Below are 20,795 nucleotides of genomic sequence, written 5' to 3' on the forward strand. Positions count from 1 at the left end.
AAAGCATTACCTAAATTACTGCCCCCTTTATTGACAGCTCTTGGTTAGTTTTTCTGTATTTCCCTTTTTATTAACATACCTATAGATAGCACCTTTCTTCTCACAGTAAGATTCACTTGCCCATTTCGGGCTGCATTATGCATGAGATCAATCACGTATCGGTGGGTTTTGCCAGCCACTGGGATCCCATCTACATACACCAATTCATCACCAGGATGTAGACGACCATCTCTGTCTGCAGAACCCATTGCAATTACTGCTCCAATCAGAATCTAGATAGTGAAACAAATGGGAACGTTAAATACATTCAGGGTGTTGCTGGAGGTTCACTGGGTAACATTTTTTCCCTTTCAGTTAAAATTTAATTAATGCTCCCAAAAGGCATTGGGTGGCACTGTGCTACTGCTCTTTGAATGAGAACAAAACCCTGATCACTCAGGATCATTTAAAGATGCCATTCTGTTTTCCACAAGAGATGGAGTGATAAACCTGAGAATTCTAGCATTACTGCAACATTGGCTAGCTACACTTTAAGTCTTTAAATCAAGATTGTATGTCTAAGGGCTTGTCTATATACTTACGGCTATATCGGCATTGCTGTGATCGATGCAGCAGTGTCAATTTAGCAGGTCTAGTGAAGACCTGCTAAGTCAATGGCAGAGCGCTCTCCTGTTGACTCCTGTACTCCCCGAGAAGAGTAAGGGAAGTCAGCAGGAGAGCATCTCCTGTCAACACGGTACAGTGTAGACACTGCAGTAAGTGGATCTAGCTATGTCTACTTCAGTTACATTAGTCACATAACTGAAGTAGTGTAACTTAGATCGATTTACCACGGTAGCTAAGAGAGCTACTCTAGTTTGACAACACGCTATTGGGTTTGATGCAGGAATTACTGGGTGAAGTTCTATGGTCTGTGTTATGCAGGAAGTCAGACTAGATGAACATAATGGTTGTGTTTAGCCATCAAATCTGTGAATCTATATTTTGTCCACCTATGTTCCCTGACTGCTGTGTTCTATAAAATAGTTTGATATATTTAATCTCAAAGGTGTTTACCTGAATTTCAGTAGTGATGTGAATTGATCCCTAGTTAGCAAACTACTTTGGGATCCTTTGGTAAGAAAGTTGCTGTATCAGGCATTTCTGCTGATAAAAAACAGTTAAGGAGTAACTGACTGGCAAAAAGAGAAGAGGAGAAATGTCAACTTTTTCTGTGCAGATGGAGTTTTTAAATGGAGGACATGCTCAAATGTACATTTAAAATCAACTTGTTTTAGACAGATAAACCCAGTAAAAAGGAACATTCAAAGATTTCTAATGAATTTTTCCAGACATATATTTTTTTCCATGATATATTCGGGATAAAAATCAAGGTTAAATCAAACAAAACCTGAATTCCCTGAAAAGATTTGTATGTTTAAATTATTCACAAAGTTATTTCCTGATTTTTCTTTCTTTCGTTTAGGTTTTTGGTAAACAAAGAATGATGGCTTCAGATGGAAAAGTAGCGATGTGGGGTATCTGCTTAAAAGTTAACACAGCCTGAGGCTGTGTTAACTCTTGATCAGTGCCCTCTTTAGGTAACAAGGGAGAGAAGCCAGCAAGGGAACTTGTAAACATGAGGAACAACTGCAAGGGCCAGAAGGTGGTGCAGAGGCATAGGATGAGTGTTTCTATATGGGTGGTCTTGGCTTCTGATGGATACACAGAGGTCTGCAGGGCCTGGCAGCAAACCTCCGCAAACCTAATGGAAGAGCTTTCAGAGGAAACTTCATGTGGGGAACTTTGCAGAATTTTCCTCTCTCTCTCTGGCCCTCCCCTGGGGCAATCTTTTGCTTCCAAAATGTACAGGGGATGGGGGAAAGCCATAGCATTCTCCTTCTTCCTGATGTTCTTAGATACCCGTTAAGTAGTGCCAAGCAGAGTTACCAGAGATTTTCATTCTGTGCTTCAAAAGGCTGAAAGAATATACCTCAAAGTTTGGATACTACTTTGTACAAAACCCAGCTATAAAATATACATTTATGCTCCTTTACTGTATATAAATATATATTTATGATCCTTTATGCTCCTTCACAACAAAAAGCAACTCCAGGATGCATTGAGATAGATTCCCACAAAGTATTCTCAAAACATTTTGATTTTGTGCCTCTACCAAGTAATGATTTGTAGCTAGTTATCTAAAACAGAAATGTCTATGAACTCACTGTAGCTTGGCAGCTTTTTATGGGGGAAAACTTGCTCCTTTGTTTGTATACTGAATATATTTCATTCGCTTTAAATCTGATTCTAAGCAGATAAAGCACTGAACAGTATCTTGACGGCAGCTGCACAGTAAGCAGAGGTTTTCACTGAGCTGTCCACAATGACACCACCATTCATTTATAATTAGAAGTACTGAAAATGATTTCTTCCAGTGTACATTACCTTGCTTTTGTCAATGTGGTATTTCATCTGCCATTGCAATGGCCACCCACCTAGCTTTTTAAAGTTCCTCTCATGCTCCTAACAGTCTTTCCTAGTCTTGACTATGCTAAATAATGTTGTCTCCTCTGAAAATTTTGCTACTCTTTGTTCACTCTCTTTCAGATAATTAATACATTTAAGCGCCAATCCTACAATTCACTGTGCCCATCTAATCCACCACTCAGTGTACATTCCTCTGCCATGAATGATCCATAGAAGGATACGATTTTTACTGGCCACAGCTACAGGGGGAAGGGGGAAAGAGAGGTGTCTTTAGCTCAAGCTGTAGGAACTCAGGCTTTTAGCTCTAGAAATCCCTAGTTCAGTCCACGGGGCTCTGCACAGGCTCGCTGCTTCCCCTACTTGCAGTGAATGCTGGGACTGGGTTGTTTAAAAAAGGTCACATTATGACATAATGGGAGCCATATGCAATAACATGGATCCTAGTTTAGAACCTGGAGATGACCCACTGTTAACTTTTTGCTATGTTGAAAATCAATAATTTATTCCTACTCTTTGTTTTATGTGTTTTATCTAGTGTCTCTCACCTCACGACTACTTAATTTCCTTAATAGTTATAAACTCTGCAAACAGAAAACAAACTGAAAAATATCAAGCATTTAATGACATTTGTGTCATCCTTTCAGAATGATACTGACTGGAATGTCTGTGGGGGCAGTCTGACAAAATTATCAGAGATAAGGGATGGATCGCAGAGAAAACCATTAATTTCAGCTATTGCTTGATGGTAATAAAATTTACTTTAAAAAATCTCCCAAATGTTGACCTGTTGAGATTAACAGTATTTGTGAGAGTGTTTTGGCCTAGTGGTCTGAGAATGAAATTAGGAGCCAGCAACTCATAACTGTTAACCCCTGCTTTGACACTAAGTCCCACTGTGATTTTTTTTGGCACATCATTTAGTTTCTCTCTCATTTTCCCCATCTGTAAATGGCTACTTCATAGGTTCTTTGTACGGTTTAATTAAATAATATATGTAAAGTGAAGAGGAAGAGGAAAAGTGCTTAGTATTATCCACTTCACTAATGGGTTCATGATGTTGAGTTCAAGTTGCCTGAATGCATCCAAAATATTTTCCCTGTCTGGAACAGTACTAAATATCTTAGTGCCTTCAGCAGGGTTCTGAATGTGGTGGTCAATTTCAGAATATCTGGCCACATTCATTGATGGTTCACCAGAGTAAGTTAGGCACAATTTGGGGTATGTGTCTCTGGAGTGTGTACCTGTTACAGTTCATTGTCAGTACAAGCATATCTTAAGCTCCTCGCTAATCACTAGCAGATGTGGTAGATGCATATAGGGGTATGGTCTTGGATACTGACATTTGGGAGTTGACTGGAGTTGATACTGATTGGAATTGGCGTAGCCACACCTAGTGTTATCTAGCAGAGGTGTCTAAATGTAACTCCTCCTCTCTACTTTAAAGTGTCTTTGTGCTCATGAGCAAGGAAAGTGGAGTACTCCAATCCTATCTGTCAAATGAATTATATACCCTGAAGCAAACTCTGTTATGGTCCTATTAAACTGTTTGCATCATCACTTTTTAAAACTTTATGTGGAATTTGCTTTTTCTTATTCCCTTATGCTGACAAATCCAATACTCCCTTTTAAAAACAAAACCACAAAGACAAAAGGTAATTAAAGCTTCTTTTTGTTCTATGTTACCTGAGCGCACAGCAGGAAAGCTGAAAAAAAAAAACATTTCAAAGTATCTCACTGCTTGCTTCATGGGAAGTGAGGGGGTTTGCAGGACAAACATAAGCTGTGCCTCTCCTTGTTTAGAGGTGAGAGGCATGGGTGGGTACACCTGAGCTGTGAATGGGGGAGAAGCGAACAGCAAAGGAGAGAAAAATTAGATCTGAAATATGTTTTATTATGAATGCACATTATGTAGAAACAGAGTGTCTTCTTCACAAATGCTGCGTTTGTATGACGAAAAAAGAAGACAAACATCCTAGACAGCATGGATTTTGAGTGTTGTTTGAGTGACGACACTTTCTCTAGGTAATAGATAAAAATTTTAAAAGCCCCTAAGCCTTGTTTTCAAAAATGACTTTGGCATTGAGAAGACTAAGTCCCAATGACTTTCGATGAGACTTAGGCTCCTAAATTGCTTTTGAAAATGGAATCTAGGCTTCCAATTCACTAGGATGCTTTTTGAAAATTTCTCCCCAATGTATTTATGCTAAAATATGCTCTGTGTGTTTGTCAGTATATGGTGTATTGCTTTTAGAATATGATGCATATATTTCAGTATACAGAAGGCACCCTTAAAATGTCAATATTTCTCACATTTATCAATATTTCATTTCTTCACACAAAGCGCAGTCACCCTGTGAAACTTGTTGCCGGGGTTGTTGTGAAGGCCCAAACTATAACTGGGTTCAGAAAAGAATTAGATAACTTCCTGGAGGATAGGTCCATCAATGGTTATTAGCCAAGATGGTCAGGGACACAACCCCATTCTCTGGATGTCCCTAAGCCTCTGACTGACAGAAGCTGGAACTGGACGACAGGGGATGGATCTCTCAGTAACTGCCCTATTCTATTCATTCCCTCTGAAGTATTGGCAGCAGGCACTACTGGAACACAGGATAATGGGCTGGATGGATCATTGGTCTGACCCAGTATGTCCATTGTTATGTTCTTATCAATACTTGCCCCATAGTGGTAAATGCAATAACACACTTATTTCTTATTTGAAATATAGTAAATAATTTTGGTTTCTCAGATACCACCATCGGACAAGTGTTAACATTTTAATGGCTATCATTTTATTTTGTACAGATTTGAATAAATGACATGTAAATCTATATTTAGGTTTTTCTAAGAAAGATGTCACTGTTGTATATAAGCAACATAGAATAAATAGTTGGTTATTGTATATCGTTTTATCAGTGTTGGTTTGGGATGGCTACATCAGTCCTGAGTGGCAAGGCTATGACTGAGTCATGCAGGTCACTCCAAATAAGTTCAATTAAAAATAAATCATATGCTCCACCACATAATCATATATTGAATATATGCCACATATATTACAAAAAAGGATAATAAAATATTTTAGAGAATTTTTAAAATTGTATGTGTGTTCTATTTTGAGTATTGAGTGCAGGACACTAGACCAGTAGACCTCTTGAGGTCCCTTCCAGTCCTATAATTCTTCCACCTGTAAAGCCAATGAGTCCAATAATTATGTCATTATTTAAGGTTTCGAGGCCTTGCAAGGCTAGAAGCATATGCTGGATGCCCCTTTGGAAAGGTGGGGATGTCCCCTGCCTAGTGGCATAAATCTCCCATTTCCATGCCTGATGCATCACAAGTTATTGTTTCTTAAACCTGTCAATGGTGCAGAATGAAATGGCCTGGGCTGTAGACCAAGTTACATTTGGGGGAAATTTCATATTGGGGTAGAAAAAAGGAAACCGTTCTCTAGAAAAGGCATCTATTTGCAGCTGCTCAGAAATTCTGAATATAGAAAAAATCAAGGTGGAAGTGGATTAGTGCACAGAGAGCAAGGGAAGTGGTCAAAGGAATGAGATAAAGGCATTTATCATGTATGCAGCAATTCTATGTCAATGGTACATATTTTAATATACTCTTCAGTGTTTTTTCAGTATATGACATGCTGTGATGTTTTCTAGTAAATAATTAATGCACTTAATTTAACGTGGATTTATTTTTATAGACTTTAAGGCCAGAAGGGACCACTGTGATCATCCAGTCTGCCCTTCTTTATATCCCAGGCCACAGAACTTCACCCATGCGCTCCTGTAAAAGACCCATAACCTCTGGCTGCGTTACTGAAGTCCTCAGATCATGATTTAAATATGAAGTCATGACTCAATTAAGTAAATGGTAAAACTCCCACTGGCTTTAGTGTCCAGATTTCACCAGTAGTCCATGTGTTCCCAAAGATGAATAAGGTCATTAACAGTACTCCCTAATCCCACACATTCCATATGTGTACAGTTTGTATCTACATTAACTTACTACAGTACAGCATGGTATTCATTCACACATGCTCATACAAAATTTGAATGCAAATCTACTGGTTAAACTCAATACTTGATCTTTCAGGGAAGCCAATAGTTCTCTGTAAGTCAATAATTAAAAGGGCCAAATAGCAGTCAGTTCTCTAAAAAAGGTTGCAGAGTGCACTCTTCCTAACTTAATACAAAGTGATTCACAATGACATATTTTAAGTGGAGATGCTGACAATTTGAGAGACCTGTCTTTTTCAATGGATGAACAGGAAAAAGTCTTTTTACTTGGCATTCTAAAATTCCATTCCTTTATGACCACTGTATGAAGTGATATTTTTCTGACACTTACAAAGTTACTGAAATGATAAAATAGAAAGTCATGAAGAAACTACTTACAGGCTGTCCAGGTTCATCTCCTCCAAGGATTCTGAAGCCAAATCCAGACTCCATCCTCCGAAGATGAACATCCAGCTCCTTGTAATCTGGACCTGGTTTAAAAGGAGATCTCATTGAGTAATGTATTTTCATTTTTCCTTGAGAAACTGAATATCCCAGTGGTTAGTTCATTGGAAATGATTAATGATGGTCCTGTTAGAGCATATGGAAACTGTATTGAAAACAGTGTGTTGTACACAGACAAACAGACACAGATACTTGAATATGAAGATATCTCTAAAGATGATGGTGTGCAGTAAAGTATACTCAATCCAAACTAGAAAGTGGGTAGTATGAGGCAAATTCATAATGTCCTGCCTTCTTCCAGTGACTGCCTTTGTATTACATTTTGTGGCTCCACCATCAGCAATGGTATTTACTTTGTAACTTTAGTTTAGTTCTTCAAAACTTTAAAAGAGTAATTTGATATGGGAGATGGAGATACTTGAAAAATGATCAGCTCTAATTACAGGTCAGTAGAACTAAATAACCATTAATGAAAAGACCATTTTAGTCCACACAGGTATAAACAGTGTGCCAACGTATGTAGTGTAGCTTTACAGTATTTCAGTCTGAGATAATACACTTGATGAAGAATTTTGGTGCTAGTTGGCATTCGAAGCCCCTAAAATGAAGGGTTTGAAATGGACAGATAACACAACATTAAACTGAACAACTTTCTACTCAATTAACATTTCAGGAGCTTTATAAATCATTAAAATTCCTTTTTTTCAGATCACTGTAACTTGATTGTAAAAGTATGTTCTGTGCTGAAACTCATCATACAACCTTTCAGCTCAGGAACGCTGTGTATTTTTAAAATGAAATTACTGGAAAATCTATTCAGTTCATTTAAAAGCTACTGTTGTATAAAAAGTAATATTTAAAATTTTAGGCTTTTATGCACTCATCACAAAAAGAGAGAGGAAATGAATTTTTAAAGAAAATACAGTGAACCAGTGAGCATTCAAGAGACTGACAAGAACTGGCTGCTTAATAAAGATGGGCTTTTAATAATGGCAGGCCAGTATTTTACTCAGTACATTTGGGCTTACTTTGGGATGGTCTCCGAAGATAGCACAGTGATTAATTAGGATGGTCTCTTACAGATTTCATTATAATCCATAACTTAGGATAATGTTTTTCAAGATTTTCAACCCCATCACACCATCCAGCCCAAAACTAAAACCACAAGGGTTTAAAAAACCCAAGAAGACGCAGCCCAGTGGGTGGATGATCAAAGGTGGCTGATCTATGGGGCCCTAATTATTACAGCACCCCATCCTGGGCTAGCTATGGACTGCAGCTCAGCCTAGCATCTTCATAGCACCACATGCTATGGGCTTTCCACCTCCAGTCCCACCATTGGCAGACTCTCTGCACTGGAGCTTGGGGGTGGGGAGAAGCATAAAACTACACATTGTGGTTCTGCACTATGCTTGCGCTGACAGAATTCGCCACAGCCCACTATGGCATATTAATGACCCCTCTATGCTGCTGGAGTGGTGTTCAGGGGATTTAGCATGCAACAGAATCTATCCCAAGGTATTTTAACATGAAGAATTGATACAAAAGAGAAGGTGTATTGACATTACGTGGAGTCAATGAGCAGCCATTGCTATTAGGTCTTCTTATATTGGGTCAGGTCCAAAATCCCTTGAAGTCAATAAGAATCTTTCTATTGACTTCAGCATGCTTTGGATCAGGCCCTAGGTGTCAATCCTATGATATGAGCCACACTCAGGGATCACTGCACTTGTGAGAATCCCCACAATTGGCAGGATGAGGACTTAAGAAATCAGGCCTTGACACCATACGCTGCAATAGTTGCTGAAGCGCTTTTATGGTCAATCATGTCAATGATTTGTGTGAAAGTAACAAAGTTCTCATATACAAATTAGGGCTGTTGATTAGTCATGGTTAACTCATGTGATTAACTCCAAAAAATTAATTGTGATTAAAAAATGTAATTGCGATTAATCGCAGTTTTAATCGCACTGTTAAACAATGGAATACCAATTAAAATTTATTAAATATTTTGGTTGTTTTTCTACATTTGCATATATATTGTATTCTGTGTTGTAATTGAAATCAAAGTGTGTATGATTTTTTATTACAAATATCTGCACTGTAAAAATGATAAACAAAAGAAATAGTATTTTTCAATTCACCTGATATTAGTACTGTAGTGCAATCTCTTTGCACGTGAAAGTGCAATTTACAAATGAAGATTTTTTTTGTTACATAACTGCACTCAAAAACAAAACAATGTAAAACTTCAGAGCCTACAAGTCCACTCAGACCTACTTTTTGTTCAGCCAATCGCTAAGACAAACAAGTTTGTTTACATTTACAGGAGATAATGCTGCCCTCTTCTTATTTGCAATGTCACCAGAAAGTGAGAACAGGCATTTGCATGGCACTTTTGTAACTGGCATTGCAAGGTATTTATGTGCCAGAAATACTAAACATTCGTATGCCTTTTTCTGCTTCAGGCACCATTCCAGGGGACATGCTTCCATGCTGATGATGCTCATTAAAAAAAGAATGCATTAATTAAATTTGTGACTGAACTCCTTGGGGGAGAATTGTATGTCCCCTGCTCTGTTTTACCCGCATTCTGCCATATATTTCATGTTATAGCAGTCTCAGATGATGATCCAGCACATGTTGTTCATATAAAGAACACTTTCACTGCAGATTTCATAAAACACAAAGAAGGTACCAATGTGAGATTTCTAAAGATAGCTTCAGCACTCGACCCAAGGTTTAAGAATCTGAAGTGCCTTCCAAAATCTGAGAGGGACGAGGTGTGGAGCATGCTTTCAGATGTCTTAAAAGAGCAACACTCCGATGCAGAAACTACAGAACCCAAACCACAAAAAACAAAATCAACCTTCTGCTGGTGGCATCTGACTCAGATAATGAAAATGAACATGTGTCGGTCAGTACTGCTTTGGATGGCTATTGAGCAGAACCTATCATCAGAATGGTTGCATGCACCCTGTAATGAAGGCATGAAGGGACATATGAATTTTTAGCGCATCTGGCATGTAAATATTTTGTGACACCAGCTACAACACTGCCATGAGAACACCTTTTCTCACTTTCAGGTGACATTGTAAACAAGAAGCAGGCAGCATTATCTCCTGCAAATGTAAACAATCTTGTTTGTCTGAGCGATTGGCTGAACAAGAAGTAGGACTGAGTGGACTTGCAGGCTCGAAAATTTTATACTGTTTTATTTTTGCATGCAGTTTTTTGTACATAAGTCTACATCTGTAAGTTCAACTTTCATGAAAATGAGACTGCACTACAGTACGTGTATTAGGTGAATTGAAAATTACCATTTCTTTTGTTTTTTACAGTGCAAATACTTGTAATCAAAAATAAAGTGAGACTGTACACTTTGTATTCTGTGTTGCAATTGAAATCAATATATTTGAAAATGTAGAAAACATCCAAAAATATTTAAATAAATGGTATTCTATTATTGTTAACAGTGCAATTAATTGCACAATTAATCACAATTAATTTTTTTAATCACCTGACAGCCCTAATACAAATATCTATAATGGATGGTAACGGGGTGTGTGATAGCTCTGCAGTGCTACTTTCTATTCAAAAGGAGCAACGAGCTGGAGCGATCTTGTGACGCACCACAAACTTTTCCCAAAGTCTCCACTTCGTTCATACAGACAGCAAATGGTCAATAGCCCTCGCGTTGAAGGACAATGTACACACTGAGGGCTGGACACAAAAAAGTTAGGTGTGATGCTTAGCATCATAATGCCTAACATTTAGGTGCCTAGAAAATCACTGCAATTCACAAAGCCTGAATGCTAAGCACCACACCTCTCACATATATAGGTGCCTACATCCATACTGTAGGGAAGTGCCTGTTTTTGCTTGTGAATCTCAGCTGTGAACCCTCTCCTGGAGTTAGATGCCTATGCCGTTTTAGCGAGAAAAGGAGGAAATGGTGGTGCCTATCTTATAGCTTTTAGCAAGTTATTACTTGGGATGTGAGAGTCCCAGGTTTAATTCCCCTGTCTATGCCAGAGGGTGAGGAGGACTTTAACAGGGGATCTCCAAACTCTCAATAAAGTGGTCTAACCACTGAACTATGGTATGAGATACTGGATTCAATCTCCCTGCTCCAACCGGTCTTTAATTTCCACAGTAGAACAGCTTCAACAGGAGAGTTTGAGCGAATGAACCATAGTTCAGTGGTTCGAGTACTCTCCCAAGAGGTGGGACACCTCCTTTCTCTCCCTGGGGCAAAGAGGGGGAATTAAACTTGGGTGTCCCATCCCACGGGAGTGCTCTAATCAGTGGACTAAAAGTTATAAGGTCGGCACCACCATCTGCTCCTCCAGCTTGATTCTGAATGGGAGTTGATTTGGTAGGCAGCTTCTGAGCATACCTGCTGGATCAGGCCCTGGGCGTGACTTAAGTGGCTGAATGCCTACTTACTCCTGGTTCATCAACCACTCTGGAGTTTTGGGAAGAGATAGACATCTGGACACCTAGAATGAGGCAGCAGTGTGCATGCCCAGAGGCAAAACCAGAGGCAGCTAGGGAACTTTAACCCTGAAATTTAATGTGCTCAGTGAGTTTAGGCACCCAGAAGGTTCAGTGGCATTTGGTGCATCGCAGTGGTCCTGAAAGTAGGACTTAGGCATCTAACTTCTTTTGTGCATCCAGCCCTTACAGCCCTTGTGGCTCTACTTAACCTATATATTTACATGACTAGCCATAACAGCTTCAAAATAGCTTATCATATCAACTCACTAAATGTCTCTGACAAGTGTCCATGTGCACAAAAATTGTTAAATTAATGAGAAGGTTGTTCCACAAGTGGACACAGGCAGAAGAATTTTAAGCTAGGAACTATACTCTTGCCTTTCCTTGTCTTGTGTCTAAGTTTATTGTGGAGGCATCTTACAGGCAGTACTGCAGTAGTGAGAAACAAGGGGATCAGTTTTAAAATCTCAGCTTTAGCTTTGAATGGCACTGGTGTGAATGGGTTTGTCACAACCTGAATACTAGCTTTTTGTATTGATGTCAATTTATTATGTGCTCCTGACTGTAGGTATTGAGAACATGACTGCCAGCTTGTGAGTAATACGGTTCTGGCACAAACACTGAGACTTAAACTATACAATAAATAAATAAATAAAAGAAAATAAAGAAAATCACATTGCTGACATTTTTAAAAAAAGATCACTAAAAACAAACATTTGGTATTTTCATGCTGGCTTTTTTTTTTATTATGATGAAAAAGGGATTATTGTGGGAGTCAGATACTATGATGGGCATCAGTACAAAAACTGCTGACGTATTTATTTTCTAAAGTCCCCTCTCTGAGCACACAGATTTAACTAGTTAAGGTCCAGACCTTTAGGGTTAGGCCGAAAATATTTATGTAGGAATCTTGCAGCCTCTCACAGGGCTCTAACTTGTCATTTTGGAAGCTCTTTGACTAATTAGCAGTTTTGTGTGTCAATCATACCTGGCAAAAGTCATGTATCTTGGCAATCTACATTAGCCATTAGCTACTATTATTTTGCCATTAGTGTAGAGCCAATAGTGTTCCTGAAACACTGACAAATTTGCTTTAACAGTAGGATTTTGTTCCATCCAGGAGAACACTACTGGACAGCCTATTTTCCCATCAAGCAATACAAAGCTTCTAAAAGTAAACAAACGACTAAGGGGAGGTGAAACATGGGTACATGAGGTCCTTTTAAAAGCTATTTTGGTATATATCCCTTGGTGTCTGGCCCTGTAAGATTCAGGCCTTGAGTATCTTTTTCTCTGTCGGTTATTGTGGTATATGCCAAATTTTGCCATTTTTCCTGATGGAGATAGTGAAATTTCTCAGTGGCTCAAATTCACAAAGGAAAAATGGCTTTACTGAGAACAGAACAACACTCATGCCCTAAGACAGGAATCGGCAACCTTTGGCTCGTGGCTCATCAGGGAAATCTGCTGGTGGGCCGAGATGGTTTGTTTATCTGCAGTGTCCACAGGTTCGGCCGATCACAGCTCCCACTGGCCGTGGTTCATCATTCCAGACCAATGGAGGCTGTGGGAGGCGGCAGCCAGCACATCCCTTGGCCCGTGCCACTTCCTGCAGCCGCCATTGGCTTGGAACGGTGAACCGCGGCCAGTGGGAGCTGTGATGGGTCGAACCTGCAGATGCAGCAGGTAAACAAACCGTCCCGGCTCGCCAGCGGATTTCCCTGACTGGCCGCATGCCAAAGGTTGTTGATCCCTGCCCTAAGATGAACTGTACCCTGATGATAAGTATTAATTCATTATAGAATATTTTTTCTCTCAGTGGGCTAGATTGGCACCTTTCATTCCACCTGAAGTAATGTGCTTATTCACTTTTCCTGCTAAAAATAAACATTTGTTTGGACTTTCTCAGTCAAGGTGAATACTAAGAGAGAGAGAGAAAAGGAAGAGATCAAGAATCAGGAATTTGCAAATTACTATTATGAATTGTGGTTAAAGTGAAAATGCAATATCTTCATATCAGAGTTTCCAGTGCTCTTGAAAAGTATGAAAAGTTTTAAGAACAATTATGGACCTGGTAATCTCCAGCATTGGTAGTATTTTTAATTTGCACAATTTTGATTTATAAGTATGCAAAGGAAGTAAATGAAGGCTGCATGATAGAAAATAAGAAAGCTTAATAATTAAATCTGTATCCTAATGGAGAATTATGCTACGTTTCTATCCAAAGGGAATTTTGTAGCCAACCTGTAAGCCTTCGAGGGTATGCAAAAAAGAACATAAATTTCTATTTCTGGAAACGGTTAGGTACACAAGACAAGGTACTTATGTGCATAAGTGTTTGCAGGATATAGGCCTTAGAGAGGGCTTTAACAGCAATGGCAAAACAACCTTCACTGTACCAGCAGCACGTTTATTTAACAGTATGTGATTTCAGGAAATGGAATGAATTCTTTTTAAATTAATGTACTGTTGATATTTCAAAAGAATGAAGGTGATTCAAACATCCACAAAGTTATTATTTTAAAACATTTTTTTTAACAGACAGACAGAAGATGTGTATGGATAAAATAAACTTGTGGTCTGCATAACCCATCCTTTCTGCTCTTTAGCATGTGAATCTTCTGGCATCAGATATAGTGGAATATTTTTATGGTACTAGCATTATGTGAATGAATACTAAGAACACCAAAGAGCATATAAAATATTGTTACATGAACACACAAGCTGGCTGAGGAAAAGGGAAGACTTCACTCTGGTCCAAATAACACTCCACATTAGGGAGAGCTTTAGTGCTTATCATTCTTTAACCATGTCTAATTGAATACCAAAATTAAAAAAAGCTGTACTATATAGAATGGTCATTGAGAACTCATGATTGGCTAAAACCCAGAGCAATGATGAAAGGAAGAACAGTTACTTAAACATAAAATGGAGGACAGTTATTTTACAAAACAAGGAAGGCTGAAGAATACTTGCCAGAGGAATCCACTCGAAAACCAGTCCTGGGCGGCACTTGCTCTGAATAGGAAAATGGGGAATTAAAGATGAAATACTTTTCTCCAGACATTTAAAGATGTAGTGCCACTTTCTCTGTCATGATCTGAATTCTTAAAGTGCAGTTGCTACCCTTTGTTAGATATGTTTCCTCCTACTTTTTAGTAGGCTGATGTAGTTTAGCTGGATATAAATATTTATGTACCATCCAGTTCATTTCTTTGTAAAGTGTAACTGACAGTAAACTGGTAGCATCCCTTCAATGGAAGTGGCACTTGCCTTACACAGATGTTAATAGAAAAGGAGTACTTGTGGCACCTTAGAGACTAACAAATTTATTTGAGCATAAGCTACAGCTCACTTCATCGGACGCAAACTCCCTTTCTTTTTGGGGATACAGACTAACATGGCTGCTACTCTGAAACTGATGTTAATGTAATTGATGTAAATGTTAGTGGAAATGGCTATGTTTATTCATCAGCAAGCAACAGTAAAAGAGAAAGTTAAATGGCTGAAGTTAAAGGACTTAACCCTGCATTCACTGAAGTCAATTGCAAATCCCCTATTATCATCAATGGGAGCAGGTGTTTGCAAAAGAGATTTGTATAACAACCAACAACAGGTGAACCTGGAGCAAACAGAAAGCTGAATTCACGTGCACAGCTCTTTTGCTTGTCACAAACTATTTTAACTGTGAACTCATTCCTTACAATCTCAGCTGAGCCCTGCAAGTGAATTGCAACCAGTTCTCATTCACTGGCCAACAACGGCTGGGTAAATCAGATTCTTTTATATTCAATCTACCTTTTCTATAAAAGCATAGTTTGTATTTTATGATATAAGTGAAGTACCTTCTATCATACCAGTATCTGTAGGAAAACCATTAAATGGAGAAGCATATGTTACTTTCCTGAGTTAAAAGCATCTCAGCATGGAAATATCCGAGACCTCACACAAAGGATGAACTGGCTTTCTAGGAGCAGCTCCAGTCTATTGAGTATAATTAAAAATCTCTCACGGGAAAATACAATATGATAATGTTCACTTGAAAGTTGCTGATCAATATTACCGATACTCATTTAGAAAGCATTTCCACATGACTGGCGGCATAGTATTAACTAGCACCCACTGAATGTGTTGAGAGATCAAGGCACAGCTGAGTGACACACGAAAGAAATATGTATGTTGATGAAAGAAAGATTACTCTGGAGTGTTGTTTAGTTCATGTAATGATTATTACTGAAACAAAAAGAGTAAGAATTTTTAAGGAAACACATGCCTACAATTTAAAAAGCTAGCTATTTAATATTCGTACTTTACATCTGAATTTTATACTGTATTTCTTTTAGGTTGGGATTTTCAAGACTATCTAAGTGACCTACGAGCATCACTCCCGTTGATTTTCAATGGGATTCATGCTCCTAAGTCACTTAGAGCTGGAATGACCAGACAGCAAATGTGAAAAATCAGGATGGGGGTGGGGGGTAATAGGAGCCTATATAAGAAAAAGACCCCAAAATCAGGACTGTCCCTATAAAATTGGGACATCTGGTCACCCTACCTAGCACTAGATTCACAAGAGGAACATTGGTGCCTAACTGCCACCGAAGGTCTTTAAGTCTAACATTTAGATGACACCGGCACTCACAAATCCCCCACACAGCTGTCACCTAATCCTGTAGGTGCCTAAAGTTTCTAGGTGCCTAAGTTTCTGCCAATGGACATCTGCCAATGGACATTCTGCCAATGGACAGCCATGTAAGCCTAGACATTCAGTGCCTAGCTCACACCTGAGCCTTGGTGGGATCCACAAATTAGATGTTTGCTCACCTGTTTCACCTTTCGAGCCTGACGTAGTAAGCCTGGTCTGAGGCTGTCTTTGAGCATGCCTATAGGATCGGGTCCCACACAAAAGAGAGACTGAGGAGGTGCTGCCACTTCCACTCACATACCCCAGTGGTTAGAGCACTTACCCAGGTTGTAGGAGCTGCAGGCTCTAGTTCCTACTCTGTTTGCTTCAGAGAAGGGACTTGAACATTTCTTCCCTTTCCCAAGTGAATGCCCTAACTCCTTTTTTGTTTGCAGTGTTGTGGTAGCCACGTTGGCCCCAGGATATTAGAGATATAAGGTGGGTGAGATAAAATCTTTTATTGAACCTGTTGGTGAAGGAGACAAGCTTTCAAGCTAAACAGACCTGAAGAAGCTCAAAAGCTTGTCTCTTTTATCAACTGAAGTTGCTCCATTAAATGATATTACCTTTATATAAGTCCTTTTTGTGAACATAGTCCTAAGGTCCCTTTGAAAATCCCACCATCAATGCACAATGAAACCTGTCTTAATATACAAGCAGCTGATGAAAAATCTGAGCTACGAAAGCAGAGTTATCAACCACTGAAATGACTGTCAAAACTTGTTCTTAGTGGAGGTGGTCTTCTAATGAATTCAGAGCTTAGGACTGGGAGCAGGTGCATTTGAAACTAATGCTACTCCACTGCACCCTCAGAGAAATGCTCTCTTCTATTTATTGCTTTTCTAGATTTTAATGGTATTTTTAAAAGAAACAGCTATTTTAATGCATGGAAAGCAATTTCGTCTTGATAGCCCCAATAATATTTTATGCTTGGATGTACCTAAGTTTTTTCTGTTGATCATACATCTAGAATTACTCTCTCAAATGGTTCTAAGATTGGATCATTTTGCATTGCTCATTTGTGCTTGTCAATTATCTTACTACCATTCTATACTGGCTTAATTGTAACAAATTAGGCAGGAATTCACTTAGATAGGTTAACAGGGCCATGAATCTTAGTAAGGTCTCCTTGTTTTGAGGTCTTTCCATTTGTACAAGAGCCACCTCCTACTTTGGGTCCAGTTGAACATATTTCTGCTGTAGTTTGTGTCCTTCAGAGCTAGTCTCTTTCAGTCTCATCTGGCATTTGTTCCCGATCAATGAAGGTTCTTTTCTCTGGCTCTCTGTGGAACACTTCACAATCTCACATTGCACTATTCATTTTTGCCCCAAATCAGCAGTGCATTATTTTCAACTCATTCAGATCCTCACAGATTTGGAATACAGTGCTTTGCTACTTCTCAGGTGCTGAAGCAATCCTAAAGGGAAGTTGCTTAAATATATGCCTACCAAAAAGAGAAGTGTAAGATGCAGACCTTTGCACCTCTCTGACCACATGAAAGAGTAATGTCCCTTTAGGAGGACTCTCCTCCCTGCACTAACCAATTCCTTACACACAATAGAGGATTTGTAATCATGTTACTGCCTCTTTGAAAAGGAAAGTGCTACCATTAGGACATGTGGTCAGCTTGGAGCGTGGGCTCACACAGTCTGCAAAGTGCCAGCAACCAGCAGAGAGTATCTAATGAGGGAAGATCTTTAAGGACAGCAACCTGAAGAATTAATTTAAAAGGAACTCCCCTTTCATCAGCAGCCCCCATCCCGCATTATTGGTTGCAGAGATATAAATTGCTCTTTTCAAACTCACATAGCTCTGTGCTTAAACAGCCTAAGAAAACCTGAAGAACAGCAGATTCTAAGTGAAGGGGAAGATATGGTCTGAAGATCTTGCCCTTTTCTCCCCTCTATTTTCCCTCTCCCCTTCTCCAAATAATAAAATCTGTCAAAAATCACAGAAGAAAAAATGGTAATTTAGAAATATGCTAACTGATATAGTAATCTGACTGATGAGGCTGTCTGCTCCCGACATGTGTCCCTGCACTACAAGATTACTAGATGGGTTTGGAATTGTCCTCACCCAATCAGATTGTATGTTGATCATGTGCACATCAGCACTATAAAATTCCTTATGTATTTTACTGAAAACAGTTGCTGGAAATGTTAAATTTCACCAAAATATTCAGAGACCCTGGGCCATTCTGAACACTAACAAGCTGTGAAACGTCCTTTTATAAAAAGCAAGACATTTGTAGATATAGGAGAATAATCTATTCATATGGCAGCTTTTAACCTTCCCTCTACTTACCATTACATTCTGTTTGGTCTCCTTCCACCCTATCTTGGACTTCTCACACTACGACTTATACCTCTGTCTAGCAGGAAGTAAGGAAGCAGAGGAATTATTGGTAAAGGCCAGTATAAAGAGACCAAACTGCCCACTTCCACCACAGTCAAAAGACTTCCAGAGTACAGATACAGGTAACAACAAATGTGGGATCTTTTTCACTGCATTCTACAGTGTAAGAAAAGAAAACCTGCAAACGAACGAGAGGGAAGTTGGATGGGGCATGAGGAAGACCATAAACACTTTACTGATAAGGTCATTTTCCCTTATCATGTGTCTTTCCTTTCCCCTTCCTACACTGTATTCATGGCATTAAGCTAATGTAGCAATACGAAGGAAGACACATAATCTTAATAATAAGCCATGAGACCTCAGGAGGAAGGCTTCTTTATTTTTTGAGCTTTAAACACTTTTCTTTTTGTGGCTCCCAATGCATACACCTCAGTAAATATATAATAGTAGAAAAAATGACAAGAAGAATGCTCAAGCTGAGACAATGATTATTACAGCAATTACTTAAAAGACATCCTGGTGTCTTCATCTTCCAAATAATAAGAGAGTTCAAGATAAATGAATGAAAAAGTTGGATGAAAAGTTAGCCATTCTCTTGGGTCTGTTTGGTCTTTTTTTCTCTTTCGGCAGATTCTGAAATGGTACCCAAATGGTTTAATAACAGGTTAAATGAGACCACCTTACAGTTTGTCACTTTTGCCATAGCCAGAAAATCCCATACTTTTGTGATCCATTTGTTCAGAGATGGAGAATCTGATGTTGCCAATCTGCTGTAAGGTCTTATTTTTAACCACCGTAATGTGAAGTGAGATTTCCACAAATGTCTGAAAATTCAGAGGCGGGGAATAGAGCAGCCATAATATATATATTCCTTATGACAAACTCCAGCTCACATGAACATGTCTAGAGTACATAACCAATACTCACTCTCTTTTAATGGCAAGGCTTTGGTATGTTTGAACAGTATTAATGCACATTATTTCAAATGTACAATATTAATACAGATCTTTAAAATGACCTGTTGCACTCTCTTGTCTCCCGGGGAAACTCACATTCATTGGTCTCCTTGATGGTTGCTAATAGAGATTCTAATTCTTTTTTATTTATTTATTTTTAAGCATTGATATTTCCAAGAATGCTTTGAGATCTGCTTTCTTTTGAGCAAGTGTACATAGGAGGGCACCCCGCAAACAGCCTGAGAATTCCTCACTGCAGAGCAATTGGCTTTTTAGCTCCACTTGCAACCAGACATCTAGCTGAATGTCTTAACAGAAAGTGGAGGAGAGAGATCCATTCTTAGCCAATTGCTTCACCTGCTTTAAAGTTCTACCTTATCCATGCATAAACAGTAAGAGCTAAGCAATTTGGTACTGCCTAAATGCCCAAGAGGGGATTTTATGATTGGAGGTATCTAAAACAGGAAAAAAACAAGAATGGCTGAAAACAGCCGGTTCACATGGAAATTCAAGTACACTTGGAGATAAAACATCTCATTTAAACAGTTGTATCTAGAGGAGGGGGAACATAACTGAAGGCTGCATCCTTCCAGGCAAAGTGCACATAGCCTGAAGGGACACCAGCTGAAGATTGAATCTTTTAGCGGCTCAAGGGAAAACACAATAAGCCTTGTTGAACTTAAATCCAAAATCATTTCGAAAAAAAGGGTTAGTCTGCTCCTGTCTCTGCAAAGACTGGAGAGATTGTACATAGTCCACTATGCAAAAACATTTGAAAGCAACACAGAAATCTCATGAAGCTATTCATCGGGTCACGACAGCAGAGAGAAAAGAACTTATGTCTATAGTAAGTCTACCAGGCAAGTGAAAACAGGTTTGGGAACATGCAAGGAAGGGTCTTTCGGGGCTACGGGGCACAGGAAAAACGCCCATTGACAAGACCACCTTGAAAAAGTCAGTTCCTGCACCCAAAGGCAAGACAGAGAACACTAGAGACAGTATGCTTTCTTCAGGCCTGCTTATTATTGAGAAGATTTCAGGGCTTGATAATTTCCCTGATGTATGTTGTAACTCTGTTCATAGGGGTCTCTGAAGCAGAAGCATTGACTAAGTAGTCCATGTGAAGAAATTGCTTTCTGCAGCGAAAAAGAAAATGGGGAAGCTGTGAGTGAGAGGATCAAGAAGAATTAGAGATTTAGTAATATGGTGATTGGTGCTGTATAAATATGATTATAGAGACATACGCCCTGATGGATTCTTATGACAACTTCCAAAGTTTAGAGATGTGAAGGCAAGGAGGCTTTGATCATGATGGGGCAGCAGAGGAGGAAGAGAGAAGGCACTGCTGTTGGTTTGAGATAGGCCAT

The 20,795-nt window shown here is 39.0% G+C and overlaps 1 protein-coding gene across 7 annotated transcripts in view; it reads right to left on the reverse strand.

Moving 5' to 3' along the window:
* MAGI2 (membrane associated guanylate kinase, WW and PDZ domain containing 2) overlaps positions 1 to 20,795 on the reverse strand; it is a 1,196,373-nt gene that overhangs the window by 87,992 nt on the left and 1,087,586 nt on the right. For 5 of the 7 annotated variants that reach the window (XM_084630708.1, XM_084630707.1, XM_084630706.1 and 2 more), the window contains 2 exons: positions 6,867 to 6,958; positions 80 to 272 (listed from right to left, as the gene is read on the reverse strand). In XM_084630708.1, coding sequence (XP_084486834.1) covers positions 80 to 272; positions 6,867 to 6,958 — 285 coding nt within the window. Of the gene's footprint in view, positions 1 to 79; positions 273 to 6,866; positions 6,959 to 14,408; positions 14,451 to 20,795 lie in introns of all 7 variants that reach the window. The other 2 variants (XM_084630710.1, XM_084630709.1) reach the window with 1 other exon arrangement.

The sequence above is a fragment of the Lepidochelys olivacea genome (assembly GCF_965140295.1).
Source record: "Lepidochelys olivacea isolate rLepOli2 genome assembly, chromosome: 1".
NCBI lineage: Eukaryota > Metazoa > Chordata > Testudines > Cheloniidae > Lepidochelys > Lepidochelys olivacea.